The sequence below is a fragment of the Nyctibius grandis genome, chromosome 4 (genome assembly GCF_013368605.1).
Source record: "Nyctibius grandis isolate bNycGra1 chromosome 4, bNycGra1.pri, whole genome shotgun sequence".
NCBI classification, from domain to species: domain Eukaryota; kingdom Metazoa; phylum Chordata; class Aves; order Nyctibiiformes; family Nyctibiidae; genus Nyctibius; species Nyctibius grandis.
In genome coordinates this window covers 84,979,630-85,002,803 of record NC_090661.1, presented here as the reverse complement: position 1 = coordinate 85,002,803, position 23,174 = coordinate 84,979,630, and the positions used below count along the sequence as shown (strand labels likewise).

Sequence of the window (23,174 nt, the reverse complement as noted above, 5' to 3'; positions counted from 1 at the left end):
CCTCCAGGAAACTGCTGTTCTGGTGCCATGATTGTTAGACACCTTCCACAGGTTTTTACCCCAAACTCCTGTATTTTTCTTGCTCTCAAAAACTCATAAGATCCTTCAAGAAATGCATGATGTGACACTGTTGAAATAGAAGCCAGGAGGCTGGAGGGGGAGCTGGAGACAAAAAACTAACTTTCCTTTTAGACATAGAACAAGACAAGCTCACAAAGAAGCAGTGTTTCAGAGCCAAGGAGTCATTTCTGAGCCTCCTTGTTTGGTTTGAGGAACTCAGTTCTAAGATAGCAAGTACAGTTATTGTATCTCCAGAATTAGTTAACCCTGCATGGCCCTGGCATTTAAAAGAAAAGCATAAGCCACAAATACATTTCTCTGTACCTTCACTTTTTCAGTGGCAAAGCAGGAATAATAACTAATGCAATGAATTGACACTAAGCATTGACACTTTCATATATTGTGTTTAAGCAGCTATAATAGTATCTTTAAAGCTACACGTCTGCCTTGATGACCATGGATTATTAACACCAAAAACATTTTTAAAATAATTCTCATCCCCTTTTTGATATTCTTTGTTCTTCTCAGTTTGCTGTGTTTGGGCAGTGGAGCCAGGCAGGACAGTTTCATTTCCTGCTGGTTTTAAACCATTTCATGTTTTGATTTTAATATAGAAACAAATGGTTGTTGTGGGATAGGTTCACAATAGTGCAGGCAGACTTCGAAATTATTTTAATGTAACCCTCAGTTTACATAATTGATGTGATTTATTTATAAATCATGAAAATATTTTACCTTTTAAACACTTGAAAAAAAGTTTGACAGCAAACCTATGTTTTGGGCTGAGTACATGGAGCAGAACTCAGTAAAATCAGCAAACCAGAGGCTTTTTATTTTACCAATGGTAGTGACATTCATTTGGATTTACAGCTCTGTAAAATTATAATGTCTTGTTATTTTGTTATTCTTGTGTGGGCAATAGCTGAGACATCTTAACTTTCATTTAGACTTTAGCCCAGTTTGAATATTTTATTCTATTAATATAAAGAGAATATTTCATTATGCAAAATAACCTGGAGAGGAACAGCAGCTTGGGACAAATGATTTAAAATTTGGTGAAATCAGTGTTGTCAGTATTACGACTATGGAGACCTTGGTTGGATCCCATTGCGTGGTGTAACTCATCAACACAGAATAGAAAGGTCTCCACAAACATATTGCGTTAATCTTTCCCAGGGTTAGCCCATGGTCAGATGCATCTGAGCAACAACTGCTTTCCAAGTCACCTCCACCACCTTAGTCATCATAACTAACTGCTGTACACTCTCCTCCCATCCCAGCTGTAAGTTAAGATTTCTTTCATTACCAGTTAAGGCAATACAATTTTATTTCACATTAGTTGCAAGCCAGGAGCACCTGCACAGTCAGTTACCACAGCTCAGCACACATCGTGATGATCGCTGCAACCTGACTGCGTATCCAAGCCCCAAATATTCAAAGACTTAGAGGATGTTAAACTGTAATAGTCCAAACACAGAAGCTTTCTTGGACAGGAGTCTGTTTACAATATACCTTGTACTCTTCCCTCATACCTAACTAGAGCTTTTTCAGCACAGATGTACTGGAGAATGCCCGAGTTTAGAGATTGAGGCACAGTTTCTCCAATTTATATGCACTGAGCACACGAGCCTCTTTTAAAAACCTGGCTTTTTCAAATGTGGGTTTGTGAGCTGTCTGAAGACATGCTGCATGCCCTCCTGGCCTGCTGGCTGCTCAGCCAGTCTTAGCCCAGAAACCACATCGAAGATTTTGCTTTGCCATATGTTTCCCATGTGAGCTTATGCAAGTCACCTAACCTGTCTGTACCTCTGGTTCTCGAGGACAGAAGGGTACAAACTCATCCAGTGTGCAGCAGTGGGGTCATATATGTTTTTAAGGAATAGGTGCTATGAAAAGAGTCTTGTTTAAACCTGACACTGCATTTTCTGTGCCAGGACAGATCAGACTCCTGAGTTTCTCAGCCAGACTGTATGGTTGAAAAAGACCCAGAGCATTTCCAACCCCTGTAAGAGGTTTCTCAGTATACTGCCAGGTTAAAATCCAAGTTTTTGAGCAGGGACTCTCACAAGTGGAAGGTGATGTGTTTGCATGAACTCACTGGGACAAACTGTCTTTCCTTCCATTGCTTTCACTTTTCCTCACATATGGGTGTCTGCTTTGCAGCTCAGGGGAGACAGTTACTAGTGTGACAAGCATGTCCCCTCTACAGCCCAAGAAGGTAAAGAAAAAGAAAGAGAAAGTGGAGCAGCCACCAGCCATCCCAGAAAAAGGTATGAAAACAGGTGCAGAAGTATTTCAAATCCCAAGCACAACTGTGGAGGGACAGCAGAGCGCGGGATATCAGGACTCTTGCGCTCTGCCACTGACTGTGCCTGAGGGGCAACATGCGCTTGCTCCCATCAGTGGGGGAAGAAATGGCCCATGCCTGCTGCTGGGACCAGGGCTCTCACCTCCCTGGTGAGAAGAGGTGACTATTGAAAAGCTAGTCTCCGAGTCCAAGCAAGAGGTCTCAGCTCCCAGTAATCAGAGGAGAGAGAGGAACCTCTGTAGCAATATTCACCCTTCTCAAAGAGAAAGTAAAAGTTAGGCAAGATGAAATTTCGTGTTGGGGATAGACTGGGGGAAGCCAGCACATTGCACTCTTAAAATCGCAGGTGCACTTGAAGTCAAGCAAGCTGAGCAGATACAGATCAACCTCTTGGGGAACATCACTTTCAAAGAGGATTTGTGATTGCCTCCAGGGGCAATCACACAAACTCTTGGGCGTGCTTTCTGAGCACTACTGCCAGTGCTGAGTCACTGGGAGAGAGGAGGGAAAGGACCTGAAGGTTTGCTGTGGGTTAGATGACAAGTGATCAGTTCTCAAGAGGTATATTTGCTCTGGCTTCTGCACACAAACAGGATGTTTTACATATCAGATTCTTTAATCTTATGAATTTTTCTAATTCATAAGCCCTATGCTTCATTGTAAAATGTGTTACCTGAAATACAGTTAAACTCTAGTATAAGTACATATATTTGCTCCTAATCTGCTATTAATCTGTAATTAATAAATTGCTAATGCATATATTAAAAATGACAGTGAATGATGATAATATGAAATGATGCCTTAATATTTATTTCCATAGCTCCAATAGCCAATAATTTCCCTAAGCCGAAGCTCTTGAAACCTCAAAGAAAATTGATCCTGGTAAGTAATTTTCTATTACGTTATTTTCTCCATATTCTTCTCTTTCAATACAATTGCTGTAATGTTGCCAGAACTCTAGGTTCAGAAAGTATAAATTGGCTTAAAAATCATACAAGCCCTTTTTTTTTCAAGTAATACTTTTTCAAGTGATGAATTATCTTGGCTCTTTTCATTTTGAGCATTAGGTTACACTGGATTATGTTTTCCAGCTTTCTAGCAGTCATCATGTCTACAAATTTAGCCTGTTCTTAAATGAAACCTGCTATTGATTCTCACATGCTTCTGGCAGCTATTGCTTTGGAAAAAATACTGGTTACTGACAGAATCACAACTGTACTGGTCACACTGCTCTTGAGACTTTTCAAGTCAGAAATAGGGGGCCTGATTCTGCCCTGCAGTGGTGTAAGTCAGGAATAACTGAAGCTGCAGGAATAAGACGCATGTATATAGCTCATATCAAGGAAAAAAACCAACTCATATGACAGTTTCTGTTGGATATGAGTTTCTGTTTGAAAAAATACCCTGCAGATATATGCCAGACAAATCAAATAGATGGAGAGATGTTTCTCTGCTTCAGTAACAAAGTAGTACTGGGACAAGACATCCAGGGGTAATAGAGACAGAGTTTTATACCAACTATCTTCAGCTGCCTATATAAAGAGAGTGGTCTGCTAGGCTCCCTATAGAAAGAGAGATGAGTTAGAGTAGGAACCTGATGCTCCTACAAATGCAACTAGATGCTCTGAATTGCCTTTTGGGGATCCCTTCTCCCTTCTCTGGCAATAGAGGGAGCCCAGAATGACTAACTCCCTAACTTAGGTGAAGGTGGGTGCCTAAAGTTAGGCCATGTGAATAACCCGAATGCCTCTGTAATGGCTTCACTTTCAGATGAGGGTTAGAATTGGGAACCTTCCCATCAACTGTCAGTAAATAGCCTCTGCCCTTTTAAGCATGGTCAGGGCACAACCCAGGATACCTAAGCATAATGCTAGGTGACTTCAGAACATCTCAGCTAAAATCTTAGGTGATACTGCTTCTTGGGTACGGAGCTCACCTCTCTGCTGGTCCTGCAGGGATTGCATTTTGGCCAGGCTCTGTTCGTACAGGTCAGGTTTCAGTAAAGGAAGAGGCAGAGTTTTAGAAGTTTGTGAAAAAAAGCTTATATCCATGTAGGCAATTGTGTTAGGCCAAAGCTACGCTAAGAGAACAAAGACACATATGAGAGCACTCAGAATCAGGGGATGACAGCCACCCTTTGCTGCACGCACACTGCATTAATCACTGCACCCAGGCATGTGGCTCCATCAGAAATCAGTTAGTCTTCAGCCCTCCTAGGAAAAGCTCTCATCACTTAAAGCACTCAGACTCTTCCTGCAGGTCAATAAAGCACATCAACACATGCTGAACTTGAGGTAAATCTGTTTCCAGATACTTTTTCTTTCTGGAATAAATCCAAGGATATGGGCCACAAATACCTGTTTGCTCTTCCCTTCCTGCTACGCAAGTCAAGGTTCAAACTCTTTGGAGGTGAGCAGGAATAAAGCCTTTTCAAACAATGAAATCAGCTATTTTCCCTAGCGTGACTGAGGATCTGCACGCTGCGTGCAGCCAGAAGACTCAGTTTTAATGCCTTGCTGTTAGACTTGAGGCTCTGTTCTTTTCCCTTTCATGCTTCACCTCAGAGTGCACCTGGAGAGTCATCCCAGCCTGCAGAAAACACATGATCTATGGACGTGAGTTAGTTTTAAGTCAAAAAGTAATCCAACAAATATTATCCAAAGGATTTTCAAGACCCCCAAACTCTTCTGGCAATACTTTAAAGGGCAAAGTAAACTAATTACCCAAGTCAGTCTATAATGCACATTCAGAAGCTGAGCAGAACACACCCCAGAGCTGTTTCCCATTTCTGTTTCTCTTGCCTCTCTTTACAACACAGTTGTTTAAACCCCTATGTTTTAGTATTCTCAGAAAAAAAAGAAAAAAAAAATCCTTTTTTTCTGCTTTTTAAATGATTTTTCAGTGAGGAACTTAAACTAAATGAAGTGAAAGAAGTTTCAACGAAGATACAAAATGGTAATAATTACAGAGAAAAAGACATCTCAAATTCACCTAAATGAAACATTTTATTGGTTTTTCAGCATACTTGCCTCCCAACTTTTTTTAATTCTCAAAAATTTCTCAGATTTTAGATTTTCAGTCTGCTTTGGTAAAAAAAAAATACTACCATCATCCTGCCAAATCTCTGCAGGATAAAAGAATTTTTTCTTTCCAACTGTAATTATTGCACAGCTGGTGTCTGCACTAGGTCTTTTTTCATTGATGGCACATAGTTACTAGGTAATCATCACTGCAAAGACAGACTTAAATTGCTGAGTTTCTGGACTACTTCTGCAGTTTCCCTGTGCAACCCAAGGAAGGTACCACATTGGGGTGCCAGAAGAGTATTCTAGAAAACCTAAGCAAACAAGTTAGGCGTATAAGGGAACATTACAAAATAATTCCAGTGTTTTGGGAAATTTTTTGTAATAACCTAAATACCAGCAAAATTATTTCCAGAGGACATGTGCTTCTGGTTTCTTGAAAGATGGTTATAATAAGCTAGAGAATTTCTTTTGTTGTTAACTTGCTAGAGTGGGTTGCAGTATAATTTTACAAGAATACAATAACCTGGATAAAATATGGACATAATCTCAATAAAATTAAAAAAAAAAAAAGAGAAAGCCTAATATCTTGTTCATTTGCACAGCCTTGAGTAAAGCCTTTTAAAAACTCTACTTAAGTCATATTGCTTTTGCTTTAGCCAGAATAACAATTCTATGCTCCCCTTGTTGCAAAAATATTCCCCATCAGTGTCATTCTCTATTAGCGTCAATGAGAAATGTGTACGGATCAAAGGAAACAGAGATGCTGAAATGCAAAAAGGGATGGTTTTTATAGCATGCAAGAAGCATGGAGAGTCATTAGAAAGAAGAAAATTCTACGAGCCCACAAATTCTGCTCTCTAAGGGCTGTTCTGCTATAGCCTTAAGTACTTAGCCCTTTGAGTTGGTAGAGATAAATCTTATAGTTCCTCAACCAAATTTTCTGGTAAGCCTTTCATTGCCTCCTAGAGATTAGTTGTCATAGCCCAAGAGTGTCAGTTACAGAACATCGTCTAAATGACAAGGTTTCAGTGTCTTTTCTCTAGCTCCTGTGTGATTCACTGGAGACAATGGAAAGGATGCGAGACTTCAGGTTAGACCAAATCCTGTAATCTTTACTTATGCAAAATTTTGTTGACTTCATCATTCTCACACTAAATTTTAAGGGGAAGAATACCTGCACAGATAAGACAGGCTATAGGGAATATTCCTGATTCTGCCACTGACTTATGTGGCCTCTGCTAAGTCATATAATTGTCCCACTTTGAAATCAGGTAATACAGGGTATCCTGTATTACAAATGAGTCCCTTAGGCTTAGTTCTTCACACGCTTTGTACATGTAAAGTACACAGTACATAAGAGTTGGCTTCTGCTGTTGCTACACTGACTAACCTCTTGAGTAACCTCTTTACTGGAATCTGGCTTCTCTTGTTCCCCCCCACAGAATACATATTGGTCCTGTGTGACTTCTGAAGCAGAGCACTTTCAGTGACCGTAGCTGAGCTATTTAAGTGAAGCATCCTTCTACCTTCAGCTCATACAGCATAGACAGAATTGTTTATATGAGAGTGGATTGGATCACTGGTGGCCCAGCACTACATGATCACTGAGATTTTCTTTGATAATGATGTAAAAAGCTACTTGAGAAACAGGAAGGGCTTATGGTTTTCTAAGACTGAGGGAAATTTCTGGAAGTCACTTTGTTAGCTTTGAGTGAAAGCATAATCTTTTGCAGTCATTCTGCCTGCCTGTCTGCTTTTTTCAGGCACCACATATATTTTATGCTGAGATTTGCAAAGCCAACTCAGAGATCTGGATTCCCAGGTTTTTACAGATGTAACAGAAATGGGAAGCTCAAGCTTCTTTCTGCATCTTTGAAAATCCCATCCTTATTATAGGCTAAGTGCTGACAATGTACTGAGTGCCAGCCAGGACAGTCCTTGTACTGTAAGTGCTTACTCTCTAAAGAGTAACATGTCTGAAAGTCTGGAATTTGCAAATATTTATTCAAAAGACAACTTCCCTGCTCCTACCATGTCCACAAAGCGTAAAGGTGTTGTTTTGAGCAGGAATTTGACATAGGTTTGACACGTGGAACCGAGAAGGCTGTGACTTGATCTCGTCATCTGCATGTACTCAGCAAAATCAAGCTTTCAGCATTACACATTTAGCCCACTGTTCTACATCAGTTATACTCCTGAATCAAGCAATGAAGACAGGTGCTCCTAAAGCTGCCCAGAAGCTTAAGTTTCCTTCACCCGAAAGATCCTTTTGACTTTTAGGTTTCAGGAGTGCATTTCCCATTGTACAACAAACCAACCAGATCCACGGTGTATCAGAACCAGTGACCTTGGAGTCCTTTTGGAAAAGGGGTCTAGAAGTGCGAGTCAATTATCTGCAGTCTGATTACCATGTCAGAGCTGTGAAATGTAAAGAGCTGCTTTTGGTTTTTGATTGCTGGGGAATTTGTGCCACCTAAGCTGCACTCCAGCCTGCTGTCCTGCAGCTTCAGCCTCACAGCAACCTGGGAGCAAATTTACACATCGCAGGACTGTACTTCATTGATGAAGTTGATTTTTTTCCCTCTCATCTTCTTCATCTTACAATTAAGCACTACTTCATTCAAATCAGTCTTATACCATATGCATCAAGCCAGCTAGGAAAGGTAGGATAGTCAGTTTTTTCAAAGGATTCCTCATTAGTCTTAACCTGTAGGTACCATTGGCCCTTTCCTTGAGAAAGAAAAAGGAAGTGAAATACATCTGTTGAGTAATTTGTGGATTCTGGATCTGGGAACAATCAGGTCTTCCTTTCTCCTCGGTGATTTTAAATGAAAAGCTATGCCACTCTCTGTTAGAAGAGTTGTTTCTTCCACAATATGTAACAATAGGTGATGATTTAAGTTCCCAGTTTCTTAAGGCATTATTGATCTCCACAGACTTCAAGTAACATTGTACATATGATATACAAAGAAGTGGTGAATATTTTTTTCCTTGGCTCCCTGTGATTCTTGAATATTTCCATCCAGTCCACATAATTTCTCTCTCTGTGAGATAAATAATCCTTTTTTTTTTTTTTTTTTTCAGTCTCTCCTTAGGATGTGAGATGTCCATAGGAACATGAATATCATTTACACATTCAGGCTGACATTCTGAACACAACATATTCAAAACTGCTGAGTTATGCCAGCTTTACCATTCAGATTACAGGCTGCTGTCTTTACCCCCTAGAAGGAACACTTTGTATAGATACATAAAATCTCTCGCTGGAATTGTGTCGAGACTTGTGTATTTCCAAAGTCTCACAGCAGATGATTTTTGTGTGATGACAATTTGGAGCAATAGAAGTGTCACCAGAAAACTGAAAACCTTTAATTACTTCCTTGGACCTTTTTGAAGGATAAGAAGAAATCAGCCTGATTTCCAGCAACGTTGGTTTAGAATCTAGGAATAACTCTGCAACAGTAAAAGGAATAAAGCATTAGCAAAGGTGAGGACGTTCTTCCCCAAAATCTGTTAAAATAGGCTGGACAAATCTCTGGCAGGTATATTTAATTCTGTTAATGAAGAAAAATAAACTAGCTCACCCCTTAGAGTCACTATCTGCCCTACATTTGTGGGATTCTCTTCCTTTAAAGTAAGATCACTCAATGCGACTTAGTAAATCATCTTTGTCCCTGATTTTGTTATCATAACTTCTGTGGGATTCAATAGCAAAATTTAAATGCAATGCTGAAAGAAGCTTCCCAAATTGTTGTAGATATTGTCTGGGAGTCTGGGAAGCATTTTTTACTCTAGGCAGTAAAAAATAGGCATCTTAGTGGAAAGAACCTGTCCTTTTTAACTGATAGTGCCACTAGAAGTCATACTTCCTACTCCCCATATTTTCCAATGTCATATTTCTCAGCTTTGGCACTAAGACCATGGCTCCCTTGATATTTCAGCACCCTTGCTGGCCAGCAGTTGTATTTCTAGGGGATAACTCATCTTGCAGATCTAGCTTCAGTTTTTCATGAAGGTCCGCAGAAGTAATTTTTGAAACTCATCTCTTCCTGGGGAATTTCTGGCTTTCTGCCCGAAATGAAGTAACTGACATTGGTAAACACCCAAAGCTCTAGAGAGGAGAAAAAAAAAATTTCTGACTCCTGAGTTAAGTTACTACCTTGATGAGGGAGCCATCCCACTGAAGTTCATAGGGTTGGAGCAGAAAGTGTATCTATGGCCCTGAGGAGCACTACTGATTTCAGCACTTTAAGAAAGATCACACATTCTAGAGTGTGATTTTTCCAGTGTATATTAAAAAATATCTCTGAAGCTACAATGAGGTTTCTCACTATTAGCTTTGCAAAATCCCGCCTAACCCCACTGCTAGCCTGTGCTGCCTGCCCCTGTCCTGGTGGCCCAGACAAGGGAGCTGCAGCCCATCCACCAAACATACTGAATCTTCACCTCAGCACACTCTTTTGCCTTCTTCACCGTAACTGATCCTCCAGTGATGGCCAAGCTGGTAGCCATACACCATCCCCTCCCACAGCTTAAAAAAAAAAGATGCTTATGAAAAGGAGATATGCAGAGGAAAAGATGGGCTAGCCCCTTTTCCTTAGGCTGCACACAGTATGCAGTTTCCTCCCTTCTGGGCATGCGTGCAAAGAGAAGCAACAATCTGTCCCTGTGGCCAAAGCCCATCTAGTTGGCCTGGAGAGTCCTGTCTAGATGTTTTCTGACTGAGTGTGCTCAGGCAGTGACACAGGATGCTCCTGAACTGTGCCATCTGGACAGTGTGAATACAAAACAGGATGTTTCTCAAATATGAAAGGGAAAAGGCCAAAGATCTGAGTTTGGCCTTTGCAAGAGAAAGGGAGAGGGAAAAAAAAGTAGTTTCAGCATGTGCTTGCTAAGCAAGAGCCACTTCACGGCACTGAGGCAGGGCTGCTTGCTTTAAGCTGTGAAGTAACCTGAAGAGAAGTGCAGTTCCTAGGGACTGGATCAAACAAACTTCACCACCACCTCTTGACTGTACCTTTTCTGTTTGCTTGTCCTACAGCATCCCTCTGGCACTGCAGTGAGCACCCAACAGCACAGCATGTCCAGTCCATAGGTGGCAATTTGCCATACACTGGCAATCAAATCAGCAAACCTATGCATAATTGGCAAGGTTTTATCCTTGCTGACCAGTCCATTCACCCATGAGTACAGGGCATGCCAGTGAGGGTGGGGTTTCATTTTCAAGTGTTGTTGCAGGAAATCTGAGTTACTAAAAATACTATGAAGCTCTGACTGGAACTTGGGACAGACGCTTATTAAATCCAGAAAACTCAGAGGTAAAAATTCAGTTTGGTCTATAAACATAATTTTCTTGCCCTGGTCCCATGTTAAAGTCATTCTGCATCATATCCCAAACAAAAACTCCATCACATGCAATCATATAGACACTGAATTCCAAGGCAAATGTCTGCAGCAATAGTAACTAAAATATTTAAGATTGAAGTGTACTGGGAAATGAGCCCTTTTCTGCTTATTTTCGATAGTAAACTAGAATCAGGGGATTTTTTTTTTTAATTAGAAATTCATATTCATTTTGTCATCTTCATGATAATTTTTGTGGTCATGGAACAGTGAGACTGCAGCAATCCGTAAGTGCAAGCTGGCATCAGTTGTTTTTCCAGACAAGTTAAATTTATGACATTATTATTTGCTTGTTTTCTTCATATCTGATTATAAATTTGGATAAAAGTGGTCTTAGTTAAAACTTCAAGAACTTTCAGTCTGACAGTGCTCACAGCAGACATCCTTGAGGCTGCCAAGAAACAAAACAGCTAAGCCTATGAAGAGCAAAATTGACATTCCTGGTAATTATGACATAAAAATCAGAGTAATTTTCATTAAAAACCCAACCCTCCTAGGTCATTTCTAACACATTTGTATACTGGACAAACCCAATAAAAACAAAACTATGTATATACATACTTTAGTTTCTTTTAAATATTCATATGATACACTTTGCAGATTTTTTATTAAGAAAAATGTTCCTATAAGTGAACTCTTTTGAATAGTTGCCCGTGGGAAGCCCTATGGCTGGAGTAAACTAAAATTAAACTGGAAAAAAATCTGGAAGAGAAATCATTTTGCATTTGACAGAAGATATGCTGGAAAATGATGACTCTTCCTAATTTATATTTCTGCAAAGTGTGTGATGCCAAGATGACAAAACAGACATCCAAGATAAAGACTGCATCTAGAAATGTCACTTTGGAACAGAATTCTATTTGAAGAAATAATTTCAATATTATTTTAGAACAATGATGTAATTTTTCAGGAAAGGATGTTGTAGCTATAGAAATCCCAATGACCTCCTAAGCGAAGAGCTAGGATGGAAAGAGAGAGGTGAATGGCCAGTCATTCACTGTCTCTTCCTCTTCTGCCCTAGTATAACCTATAACATCAGTTATTAAAGTCACGCTATTGTTCCGAAAAGGAGGTGGTGGCAGGATCCCAGGTTTACACTGCCAAAACGCTATCCAATCCAAATGAGAAATGAAATCATAGAATTAGTTTTCTTTCCCTACCTGTTCAGAAAAAAATGGTTTTGGACAAACAAACCAGCAAAATTAAATTAAACATGTGGTTGATAAATGAAGTACAGAAGAGTGTACGGAATAAAACTCTGGCTACCATTGGTACTTTAAAGTAGTGTTGGCTTCCATGCACTGTTATTACGCATCCTTTGCTGAAAACTGTATACCCTTCACAATTTTGAACCTCCTGTGTGTTTCCTCATATTTTCAATCAAATTATTACATACTAGAAATATGCATAAGGGAAATTATTCTACACATTTTATGGTGTGCTGTTGCTTGTAGCAGTAATTGAAGTACCTTTTCCACTTATGAAAGTACTAATTTTATTTGGTTTTATTGCTTTTCTAGATGCAATTATTTATTTAGTGTGTTTTGGCTTTATTAAATTATGTTTACTATAGGAACATCATAAAAATGTATGAAAGCAACACATCAGCCACTACTGCCCAAAGACCTGTTTTGGGGAATCTAGTGTTATTTTTCATATCCAAACATAATAGAATAAAGTAAGAATAAAGAGATAATCTACACTGGAAAACAATGCAATTTTGAGATAATATAATAAAACACCTGGACAATATGGTTTCATAAATCTTAGTTCTAAAATTTACATGAGCTGGGCGTTGAGTTGGCTATTTTAGGACATGCGGCATTTTCTAAATGGAAACATAACATGAAATACAATTAAACAGCAAAAGGGAAAGCATATACAGTTTTAGCTTGCCCTGAGCAATTGATTTCTACAGAACAATGAAAATATTTCTACTTCAAAAGATGCACTGGGTCAGTCTTAGGAAATGTAAAGTTTTACTCTGGCAGTGACCAAAGGCCCGTTTGTAAAGTTTTATCAGATTCATTTTTAGTAGGCTTTTCACATGCAGTGTATCATTTTGCATTTAGGGTCTGAGGTGACACCCACTGAGGCTGGCAGCAAAACTCTCAATACCTTCAAATAGAGACTAGATGTGCTATCATACACCGAGAATAAAGTCTTCAACATTTGCTGGTGTTATTGTGATGTCCAGCCTCAACTTCACTCCTGTTTTAGCCTCTGTACTACCTACTGAATAGATGGGCACACATAGTTTTGAAATCTCAAAAGGGAACTTCAACATATCAAAAAAGGCAAAACCAACTTAAATGCCTAGAAACTGAGGCTAATACTCTCACAGGCTAGAAAGAAGAGGGGAATATAAAACTTAATTGTCAGAGTGGTTGACTAAGAGTTTTTTCTAACTCTTTAAGCCAAAGCCAGGATAGGACAGATGCCTTTCTAAACATTGTGGTTCAGTTTAGTCCCGATACATGAACAAAGAGAAGAAATGTGTGATTGTATTTTTATTACATACAAGAGAAGGTTGTGATCCACAGAAAGTGCTTTTACATCATTACACCAGAGAATTCAACGAAAGCAGGAAATCTGTGTAGTCAACAGTAGAGCATTTGATAGTGAAAGAGGACCAGAAGCTGAGATCAAATAGGACTACCCTATTGCAAGAGGGGGGGGGGAGAGTGAAGACCATGTGGGTAATCAAATGCAAAGATTACAGCCCTGCAAATGGCCTTTACTCACATGTACAGATCAACTGACTTCAATGACACCACTTGCAGCAGCAGCAGCTGCACAAAGTATTTCAGGATCAGATCTGCAGAGAAGAAAAAAGATTAAGTTAGTGCTGGAAAAGTGTAAACTGATCCACCCAGAGGGATACAATCTGAAATCCAGAGTGTGAGCAACTGTCAAGGCAAAATGAGAGGATTCCAGAGCAATGCAAAAGACAGGAAGCAGGGGAGCACAGGGACTGATTTCAGAGGATATTAGATGTTTATATTTTTAGCCAGAAGACAATATAATAATTATTCAAACACATTTCAAGGGAACAGGAATCATTTATGTTAAATCAGAAAGAAATAAATAGCAGCAAATAAAACATAAAGGAAACTCTTGGCATTGGAAAATATTGTCAATTTCTTCATTATAACATTTAAGTATGTATGGAAAATCTTGGTTTATGAACTTTGAGTCAGTTTTCAGATTAAAACTGGCAAAACCTTTCTTGCTTTCAGAGATGTAACCTTTTCTATCAGGCATAGCCTTGCGACTGCAAAAATTTTTATGGCTGAAATGCTTTTTGTCTTGTTTTAATTGTCCTTTTTAGGCTTAAACTTGAGGACACCAGTTGTATTCAGTTCAGGTAAACACTGTACCCAAAAATATAAAAGAACAAATACCCCAGCTCTTTACTTGCACAGGGCCTTAGCACTTCACCCTTCTTCAGGGAGCACAGACTTTAATCTTCTACAGATGAACTGAAATCCATTTCAGGTACTAGGGTCCCACATACAATTCAACAGAAACACTTTTATTTGTTGCTACTTTTTCTGAGGTGAATTTCATATGAACAACCCACTCCCAACTGATGAGCCAACACACACAAAGGAACACAAGACCTTCCTCCTCTAAGACACCACTCTGAGTCTGGATGAAGTCCCCAGTAGCAGTAGGCAGCTCTTCTGTCACCCACGTGAAATTTGTTCAGTAATTTTTCTTGATAACACCTCTTTTAGCTAAGTTTTATAGTTTTAAGTCTAAAACTCAACCACTGCAATACATCACACAGCTTTGGTAGTATGGCCTTTGTTCTTAACTCTGAACTCATCTACAGCAGGGCAAAAAGTGGTGAAATCCCATTGGAATGACAACAACTCAATTCTATCCATTTTTGCTGCCTTCTGCATATTTTAACATGTTTTTTGGTTCTGTTAAGAAACATAATGAGAGGTACTTTGAGTGGTCATGATTAAAGACGTAACTGGTCCAAGGTTTACAGCTGGTAATCAAATCTGGCATACATATTTCAAATGTTGAAATCTACAATAACTAAAATTAAATTGGGAAATTTATGATTAAAGAGGCTGAACATTTTGCTAACAGGCATCTTTCAAATTTGCAATATTTGAATTGTCAAATAAAATGTTTAGTGTTTGAGAAACAAGGAGATATTGGAAATAAACCTGAAAATCCTGTTATTTCCTGCTTCTTATTTTTAATATTATTCTTATTTCATTTTCTATGAACTGACTCTAGTGCAGAACTAAACTGATTAACTGCATAGCAGAATTAGCATGTGTAAAAGAAGAAATACAGCCCATTCTATAGAATATTTAAGGCGCCTCTGCATTCAGTGGTAATGACGTTATAACTGTAATTTGTTGGTTCTGTTTCCTAGCCGAAAATCACAGAGGAGAATTTAACATACGCTGAACTTGAACTTATGAAGCCGATTCAGGAAGCCAAAGGCATTCCCAGTACAACAGTCTACGCACAGATACTCTTTGAGGAGAACAAACTGTAATAGTTCATGCCTGTATAAATGTCCTTTGTCTGTGTTCTATTTAATTCTTGCTGTGCTGTTTATTTATAAAAATCATAAAAATGTCCTTATTTTTTTATTTCCATTCATGCACTTCTATTTTTCTATGAGACACTTAAAAAAAATGTAGTTGAAAGTGGTCTACAAGTGACATCCCAGAGACACCTTTCATAGTGTTCAGACCCCTTGTTTGAAATGGACTGAAGTTCCACCTGGGGCATTTTCAATACTAAACATTATTCCTTCTTTGATGCTAATGTGACAAGTCCAGCTGCAAACACCAACATCTTAGCAAGCCTCAGAAGGACTAGTCGCAGGATCCATGCACAACAGCCTACTTCTGAAGACAAAGACCACTGACGAGGAAATTTGTCAATTTAATGCTGTTTTTCCCATCAGAAAAATATTAACTCAGTAAAGCTGAGCCTTTTTTTCTACATCAAAGGAAGATCTAAAATTACTTTTTCTGCTTTTTTTTTTTCCCCTCCAGAAATAGTTATAAAAAGGGTTGGTTTCTGTATTTTCAGATTCCCTTTCTAAATGACATTGTCTTTAAAAACTTTCATTACTTTTAGTAAAGTTCTTTGGAAAGACCAGGGCTTGGGAGATAGGGAAGTGAGTCTAATGTGAGAGCACAAAATACTCTTCCTCTTTCTTCATCTCTTGATAACTGAGAAGGGATTCTTCCTTTTCCTTCGATACACATTCATGGAAAATAGGCTATTCTGTGGCATCCTGGGCATTTCAAGTCATGAAGGATAGCTGGACTGACGTTTTCAAGCTCGTAAATCTCCAATGCCCAAATTCCACCAAAGCTCAGGGAGAGCTGGGTATCCATCTTTCAGCCCTTGGGAAGCTTTAGCCCTTGAGTAACCATAGAGTTAATGGAGACATAAAAGCATGGGCTCTTCAGCTCACCATCAGGCCATGGAGATCTGATACTTAGCATGTGCCAGCTCCTTTCCAGGTCTGAGAGGGAGCCCCTTGACAGGCCACCCCTTGACAGGCCACTCATTCAGCAGCATTTAGTGTGGATTTTGGAGTAGCACTTGCAGGCCTTGGGTTTTGAAATCCTAACCAAGGTGATCCGAGTTACTTCCTCCTTTACAGATAGAGTTTTTTTAGTTATACAGCAACTTCTCACCACAGCTCAGAGCACAGCGAGAACCATCACAGGAATACTCATGCCTTTACTCCTGTTACTGCATGGGAGCGCAGGAGAGGAGGGAAGGGGTGACAATGCAGGGATGGGTACATGCGGCAAATGGAGAGAGCATATCACTGCCTTTTGAAAGGTTTCACCAGAATAAGTGATTCTGTATAAACTGCTTTTTACAGTTTTTTGAGTGAGGGTAGAGATTAGGCAGCATACATAATCTGTTACTATATAGCCAGGATGTATAAATGTAAAATGCAGTCACCTGCTTCCATGTTAGATAAAAGTCTCTTGTATAAAAAAAGAATTTAAGAAAAGCTTGGCAGGCTGGTCATTATGTACAGTACTAGTTCCAACTCTAGTCCCTCATCAAAACAGTTCTTTCCAAACTGAGTCCGGCTTTTATCAATAGGTTTGTTAGTAATTATTTGCATTTTTAATGTATGCATATGTCATCTGTCAAGAAAATGTTTGCTTCAACTTTTTATTATCCCAGGAGTTTAATCACTCACAAAACGGCATGGTATCTTTCCTTGTTCTCTGACTGGGTGATGGACTTTCAATGACAACAGCAATTAACTGATTGACCAAAAAGAAACTGGTGCTAAAGAGTGATCAAACATTCAGGGATCAATATTGGAACAGCTAGAGTTTGACTGACTATTCAGAGAGGACATCTCTTATGCAGACAGCTATAAGGAAGGCCTTAGAAAAGTATAGAACTTAGTGATTTGTTTGGAATTAAAAATAAAACCCTAACACATTAATAACTTGACCACTTAGTTGTGAAAACTTTCTAAAGTTTGGTATATAAACATTCCTTTTACATACAACTCGCCATTGTGCCCATTGTTCAGAAAAATCCTCTACTGTATGTTTATCCCCAGTATTTTAATGAATACCATTTTTGTGTATTAATATTCCATATATTCTTGTTTATGTTTGATATCTAATTCCCCAAAATAATAGTTAATTGAGCTAAATAAATTACCTTTTCTGGTGAGATAAGTTCTCTCAGTCTGTGTAGGATTTATTGTTTGCTAGAGAACAATTCGAGGATAGGTGTTTATCTCATACTCATCATTTAGACAATCACAGTTGGTGGGAATTGAATTTTTCATTCTGCAAAACATTCCATGGTTTTAAAATGTTTTCCATTTGTAACTGGCTTCAGATGACAGCAGAATCCTGAAAGGCAACAGACCAGCTGAGTGAAAGGGGGCCAGAAATACTACTAGGAGAACACTCATCTTCCTAAGGAGACATTTCCTATGCCTTTTCTTATGCAGTGTCCACGCAGATTTAACAATGTCAGATCATATCATTGAAGAAAGAAAAACATCATTGTACATCTTTAAGTCTCAAAGCAGCTCACTTGAAAGACTACGGAGAAGAAAATTTCAGAGTATAATGTGCTTTAGTGGGAGAAATGCAGAATAAATTGGATTTAGCTCCTTCTAACAGGAACTGTAAGGCCGAATTAATCTCTGGCCTAACTCCCTCTGGCTTCAGCAGAACAGCAGCAGAGCTGAAAGTGGTCCACTGTTCCTTTATGACAGGAGCTCCCATGAAGGCTCTTAATACCTTATAAAGCAGCAGTTGGAATCTGCTGAGTCATACTATTTTGGTTATTCCTTCTGTTGTCATTGGGAAAACATGGCCTAGTGCTGAAATTTTAACAAATACAGCTCTAGTAGCTTCACACCAATTTAGTATCACATTGTTAAATGTTAATGTACTGCACCTTATAGCTTTAAATAGAATTAGAGTTGTTTACAGTTTTGGTTAAATGCACCTTGTTCCTCCACATTAAATTTTATTACTAGAATCCTCCAACAGCAAATAGGAGTAAATCATATTAGTGTCACGAGCTGTGTGTGGGTTGATTCTGCAGCCCAAGGTAAAGGTGTTTTATTACTCTTTATTACAACTTTCTAATCAATAGGTGTGGTCAGAATGTCATTATCTCTGTAATTACAAGCAGATTATTTGTTTTAGAATAACTGTAGCATAATTGGGGGGTTCTCTTCATTAAGAAGTTCAATAAACTTCTATCCTTAGCCAGGGTTTGGCCAGGTTCTGCTGGCATAGAAAGACTCAGACCAGACGAGATCTCATTTGATGTTTGATTTGTATGCCAACCTCTGCTTTTTGAGGGCTTCTCCAAAACACCTTTGGTGAGTGACATCAGGGTGCAAAGATCTTTTTTGGCTCCAGTCTAACCTGCCAGGGTAAAACATAAAATTCCACTGCATAACAATCATTCTTTTGAGTTCCCTGCACTAATCTGAAATACATCCATTTGCTGTGCTTTGTTCCACCACCTGGTTTGTCTCCATTTTCCTACCTTTGTTGGGAAGCAGTGTAGGTTGAAAGACTGCATGTCAGTAGAAGACTCCAAGTTTGTGTTATTCCTCTCAGAAAAAGAGAAAACAGAGAGGGAACAGATTTTGAGACGTCAGCTAGTCTATCACTTGATCTCAAGGTTGGATCAACTCAGCCTGACTTAACCTGGCAGAGGTTGGTCTAACCTCTTCTTAGAAACTTACAGTGATAAGGTTCCATACTCTCCTCACCATCTATTTCCACAGCCATAATAATTCAAAATATAACCTAGCATATAGGTTATATCTTCTTGCCTTTTCCCCAGTAGACATACAGAACATCTCCCTTTCCTCTTAACAGCCTTCTCCACGTTTGAAGACCCTTCAATAAAGGGAAGGTTGAAAAGAGAATTAACAGCCTCAGTTCTGTCAGGCTTTCCTCTTGTAAAGAACAAATGATTCCCAACACTGCTTCTCTGGAATAGATTAACAAATTATTTCAGAGAAAACAGCCCTGGAAATTCAGGGAATGGTTGGGTTGGGTTCTGATTTGGCTTCCCAGATCCCATTCTGAGCACAGCCCACAGACGAAAATGCCTGCTGAAAAACCTGCACAAAACACACCATAGCTCCAACTTGTGGATCTCAAACAACCCCTCTCCCTGGCTGCCCCAGCTCTTTCAGCAAACTTCACAGCAGTTTCATATTCCAGCATTTCCACTCAGAAGCTAAATACTGAAGCAATGGGCTCTACTAACTGCATAGAAATAGGTAGGGCAAGAATCCTACCTGTTCCGGCACCGTATTGTGTTAAATCTCTCTTGTTCCTCACCAGTGTTGCTGGGTTGTTTGCAAACCCCACAAGAGGCCATTCAGTCTTTGACTACCCCAGTCAGAAGTGTTCAGGCAGCACTTTTCAAGCCTCCAGCTAATACTTGTCCAGGTTTTCATTTTAGTACATAACACAGCTAGTCACTACAATTGCATTTCTCCTCACTATGCAGGACCTGGGACTCTCCTGCATCTCACACCAGAGAAGCAGGAGATCGTGTGCACAGAGTCCCCAGGCAAGCTCACTTGGGTTCTGGTCCTGGCTAGAGAAAAACTTTGGGGAAAGGGACTTCTTACCTCCCTGCACGCCTCTTCCCTGTGTCCCCCTTGAACACAAGCTGTTGAGTCGAACTCAAACTTTCTGTATTGGATTTAAGTTGTTAAGCCATGTTAAAAATCCTGTCTATCTTGTCTGCAGCAATATTTTACCATAAGGAAGCAATGAGAGCACAATGGTGTATTAGGGCTCTGTACATAGAGCTGCACAAGACAAGATCACCTTTGGGGGCTTGTGCCTTCCTGTTCTGAGATGGGATGGTCTTGGGCACAGTTGACAGCAGCTACAGTACGTAGCTGCCCACACCTTTCTTCGAGAAATTAGCTGTTGATCCTTTTGGATTATGCTGAGGAAAGAGGAACTTCTCTGACTGCTAACAGTTCTCTCCTGACACTGGTGGGGGAGCACAGCACAGAACCAGGACATCATATAAAATATACAGGGCAAAACACACATGGGGATCGGCAACAGTTATCACTTTCAAACATGGTAACCGGACATGTGTCCTCCCTTTGCTATAAAAGCAAACAAGAAGTCACTGGATACTGCTCAGTGGTGCTACACCACTTCCTCCACCTCTGATACTGCCTGCTGTGCCCAGGAACTAGAAGGGAAACTGCTCAGCACTGGCTGTGAAGAGATTTTTCAGGCAGCCGGTTAAGCAGCTTTAGAAATATCATTCCCCTGAGCTAGTCCTGTGGGAGACAGGTAAGTGGAGAATCCTGGACTAAGTACTCAGATTAGAGAGGTTCAACAAGATTGACAGCCAGCCATTATTATTCTATATGGCACCTCTATGCCTTAAATGGTCCTGTCTTGCAATGGCACTCTGCTCTCACAGGAACATGTGCCCTTCAAATCCCTCAGACAAACACAGGTATACTCACTTCTGCCTCTACTTCCTCCTTCCTTGCTCTCAAAGAGCAACCAGAGGATAGAAGAGCTCTGTCCTGCCAGGAAACTAACTCAAAAGCCAAAATTAGTAAATTACTATGCACATGATGACAGCAAATGGCAAAGGCCCCTCCCATGTATCACTATAAAAAATAACATTAATTGGGATGCTTTGCAATTTCCTGTACAACCCATAATTAGGTTAGATAAGAAACTAGCAGTGTCTAAGTGCTATAAATGTCTAAATTAAGTTATTTTGAAAGTGCTTGGCACTTTGACATTTGAGAGTTCAGAGTAATTGGGGTATTGAAATAAAATTGCTTCTGTTATTTAAAAGGTCATTATCTTCTTCGGGTAGATATATGAGGACTATTTTCCACTCTACTGAGCCGTTCTATTTGGTACAATTAGACCTGCTTGAGTAGATTTCTAGTGGGCCTCCTCCCACTTATCACAGTCCCAGCACTGCCACAGGGAAGGGCCTGTAAATATAGAGCCCAAATACAGAGTATAGATTCAGCTCATAATCGGTCTCTAAAGAGCCAAAAGCTGCCCAGAGCTTCAAACAGACGCTCACCATGAACACCACAGGCTGCTACACCCAACAAGGTGGCAACTGAGTCCTCACACAACAAAAGTCAAGAAATGGCAGGTTACAGGCAGAAGCCAGCCTGCCACACAAAGGCTATGGAGCAAATCAGGATTCCACCTTCCCAACCAAATTACCTTATAGTCTGGCAGCAACTCTGGTTATTTCAGTAACACTACTGGAAACCGTTGTTTACAACATGCATGGTCCCACTGTCACAATAAAGATATGCCTTTTGCTTGCTTACCAGATCTGGTGCTCTGCAACTGTGACAGTCAAAAATGGGAACTTAAATAACTACACCTTGGCTGCATTTTATTTTGGTTAGTCCAATGGTGTCAGTAAAATTAGGGGGTATAAAGACATAGACATTGGCAGAGGAGATTTAACTTGTTACCACCTCTCCACTGGAGACTGCCATAGCCAGGAGACCATGGGGAATGGACTGTGCACGGGGGCAGCCAAAGAGCACTGTCACTGTTCATTCCAGTTGCTTAATCCCTGTGCTCCCCTCATGGGAGCTGATCACCCCACCAAAACTGCAGTAGCCATGGGAGCATGACTCTTCATTGTCCCTCCTGGCCAAGAAACAGATGTACGAGGGAGAAGCAAAGTCCATAGAGCGTCCTGCCCAAACTGAACAAGGAGAGAATTTCTGACCTGAAACAGGGAAATTCCCATGCTGCTGTTGCAGCACACGGAAACAACTTCTCCCCAGTCAGGAAAAGCTCACAAGGTTCTTTCCACGACAGGACTCACCTGACATCCTCAGCTCTAGCCACCCAGCCAGCACACTCACCTTTGCTCCCTCAGTGACTGCCCTACACCGATAACCCTCCACATGCGTAGGTTGCGACACTTGAGTATGAAACACATCGAGTGATCACTGAACACAGGCACAGCTGTCCCCATCACAAGGCCTACATTTGCTCAGTACTCATTACAGCAAATACTACTCGTGGTCACCAAGGTCCCAATGTACTGCTGAAGGCTGCCTGGTTCTGGATACCAGGTTTCCATAAGGCATTTAACTCCAGTGCAGGGAACGAGAGGGTTCCCTTTTAAAAACTTCATGTGGCAAATTTCCAGGAGCCTCTGGACACTTAGGAAGAGCTCTGATAACAACCTGTCTGTAAGGCAAAAAAGCATAGGGAAGGCTGGCATTCCTCCACCAGCACTGTTCCCTCTCACAGTAATTGCTGTACACATGTCTGAAGAGTGACATCAGTAATGCAACAATTAGTCTGATCTCTAAGTAATGTGTGTGACCATAAGCAAACAAATCCCTCCAGCTACCTGGCTCAGAGGCGCTTAGTATCAAGCAGGAGACAAGAGAGCTGGGACCAGGTCCAGAGCTTTTCTGGGCTTCTTTTTCAACTTCCTTGGGATGTCCCTCCCAAAAGATAAGAGACAAGCATGACAGGCTGCATTTTCACGTAGAAAATATTCCTCCAAATTATTTTAGCTCATATGGCTCTCAGATAACTTCCCTTGTGACAGCCATAGGCAATCATGAATGAGACAATCTTCTTACCAATACCCTCTTGTAACAAGTTTTGAGATCCCTGTATGAAAAGGACTTGGGAACAGTAGCACATGGTGACAATCACAGGGGGAACTTTCCTGTGGGAGTTACAGATCACTTTGCATGGATTTCTCAAAAAAGGTTCAAGCAAATTCTTTTTTATGAAGATGCAAAGGCCCTTGCAGCACACAGGCAGCTGTGCAAATATTGCTTCACTAGCGTTTATTAGCCAACA

General features: G+C 40.1%; 1 protein-coding gene across 1 annotated transcript in view; it reads left to right on the top strand.

The window, feature by feature from the left end:
- Positions 1-15,376, top strand: part of VSTM4 (V-set and transmembrane domain containing 4) — a 38,146-nt gene extending 22,770 nt beyond the window's left edge. Inside the window, exons 6-8 of the mRNA XM_068399651.1 lie at positions 2,224-2,330; positions 3,189-3,250; positions 15,200-15,376. Coding sequence (XP_068255752.1) covers positions 2,224-2,330; positions 3,189-3,250; positions 15,200-15,325 — 295 coding nt within the window. The 3' untranslated portion in view covers positions 15,326-15,376. The remainder of the gene's footprint in view (positions 1-2,223; positions 2,331-3,188; positions 3,251-15,199) is intronic.
- Positions 15,377-23,174: the final 7,798 nt, after the last annotated feature.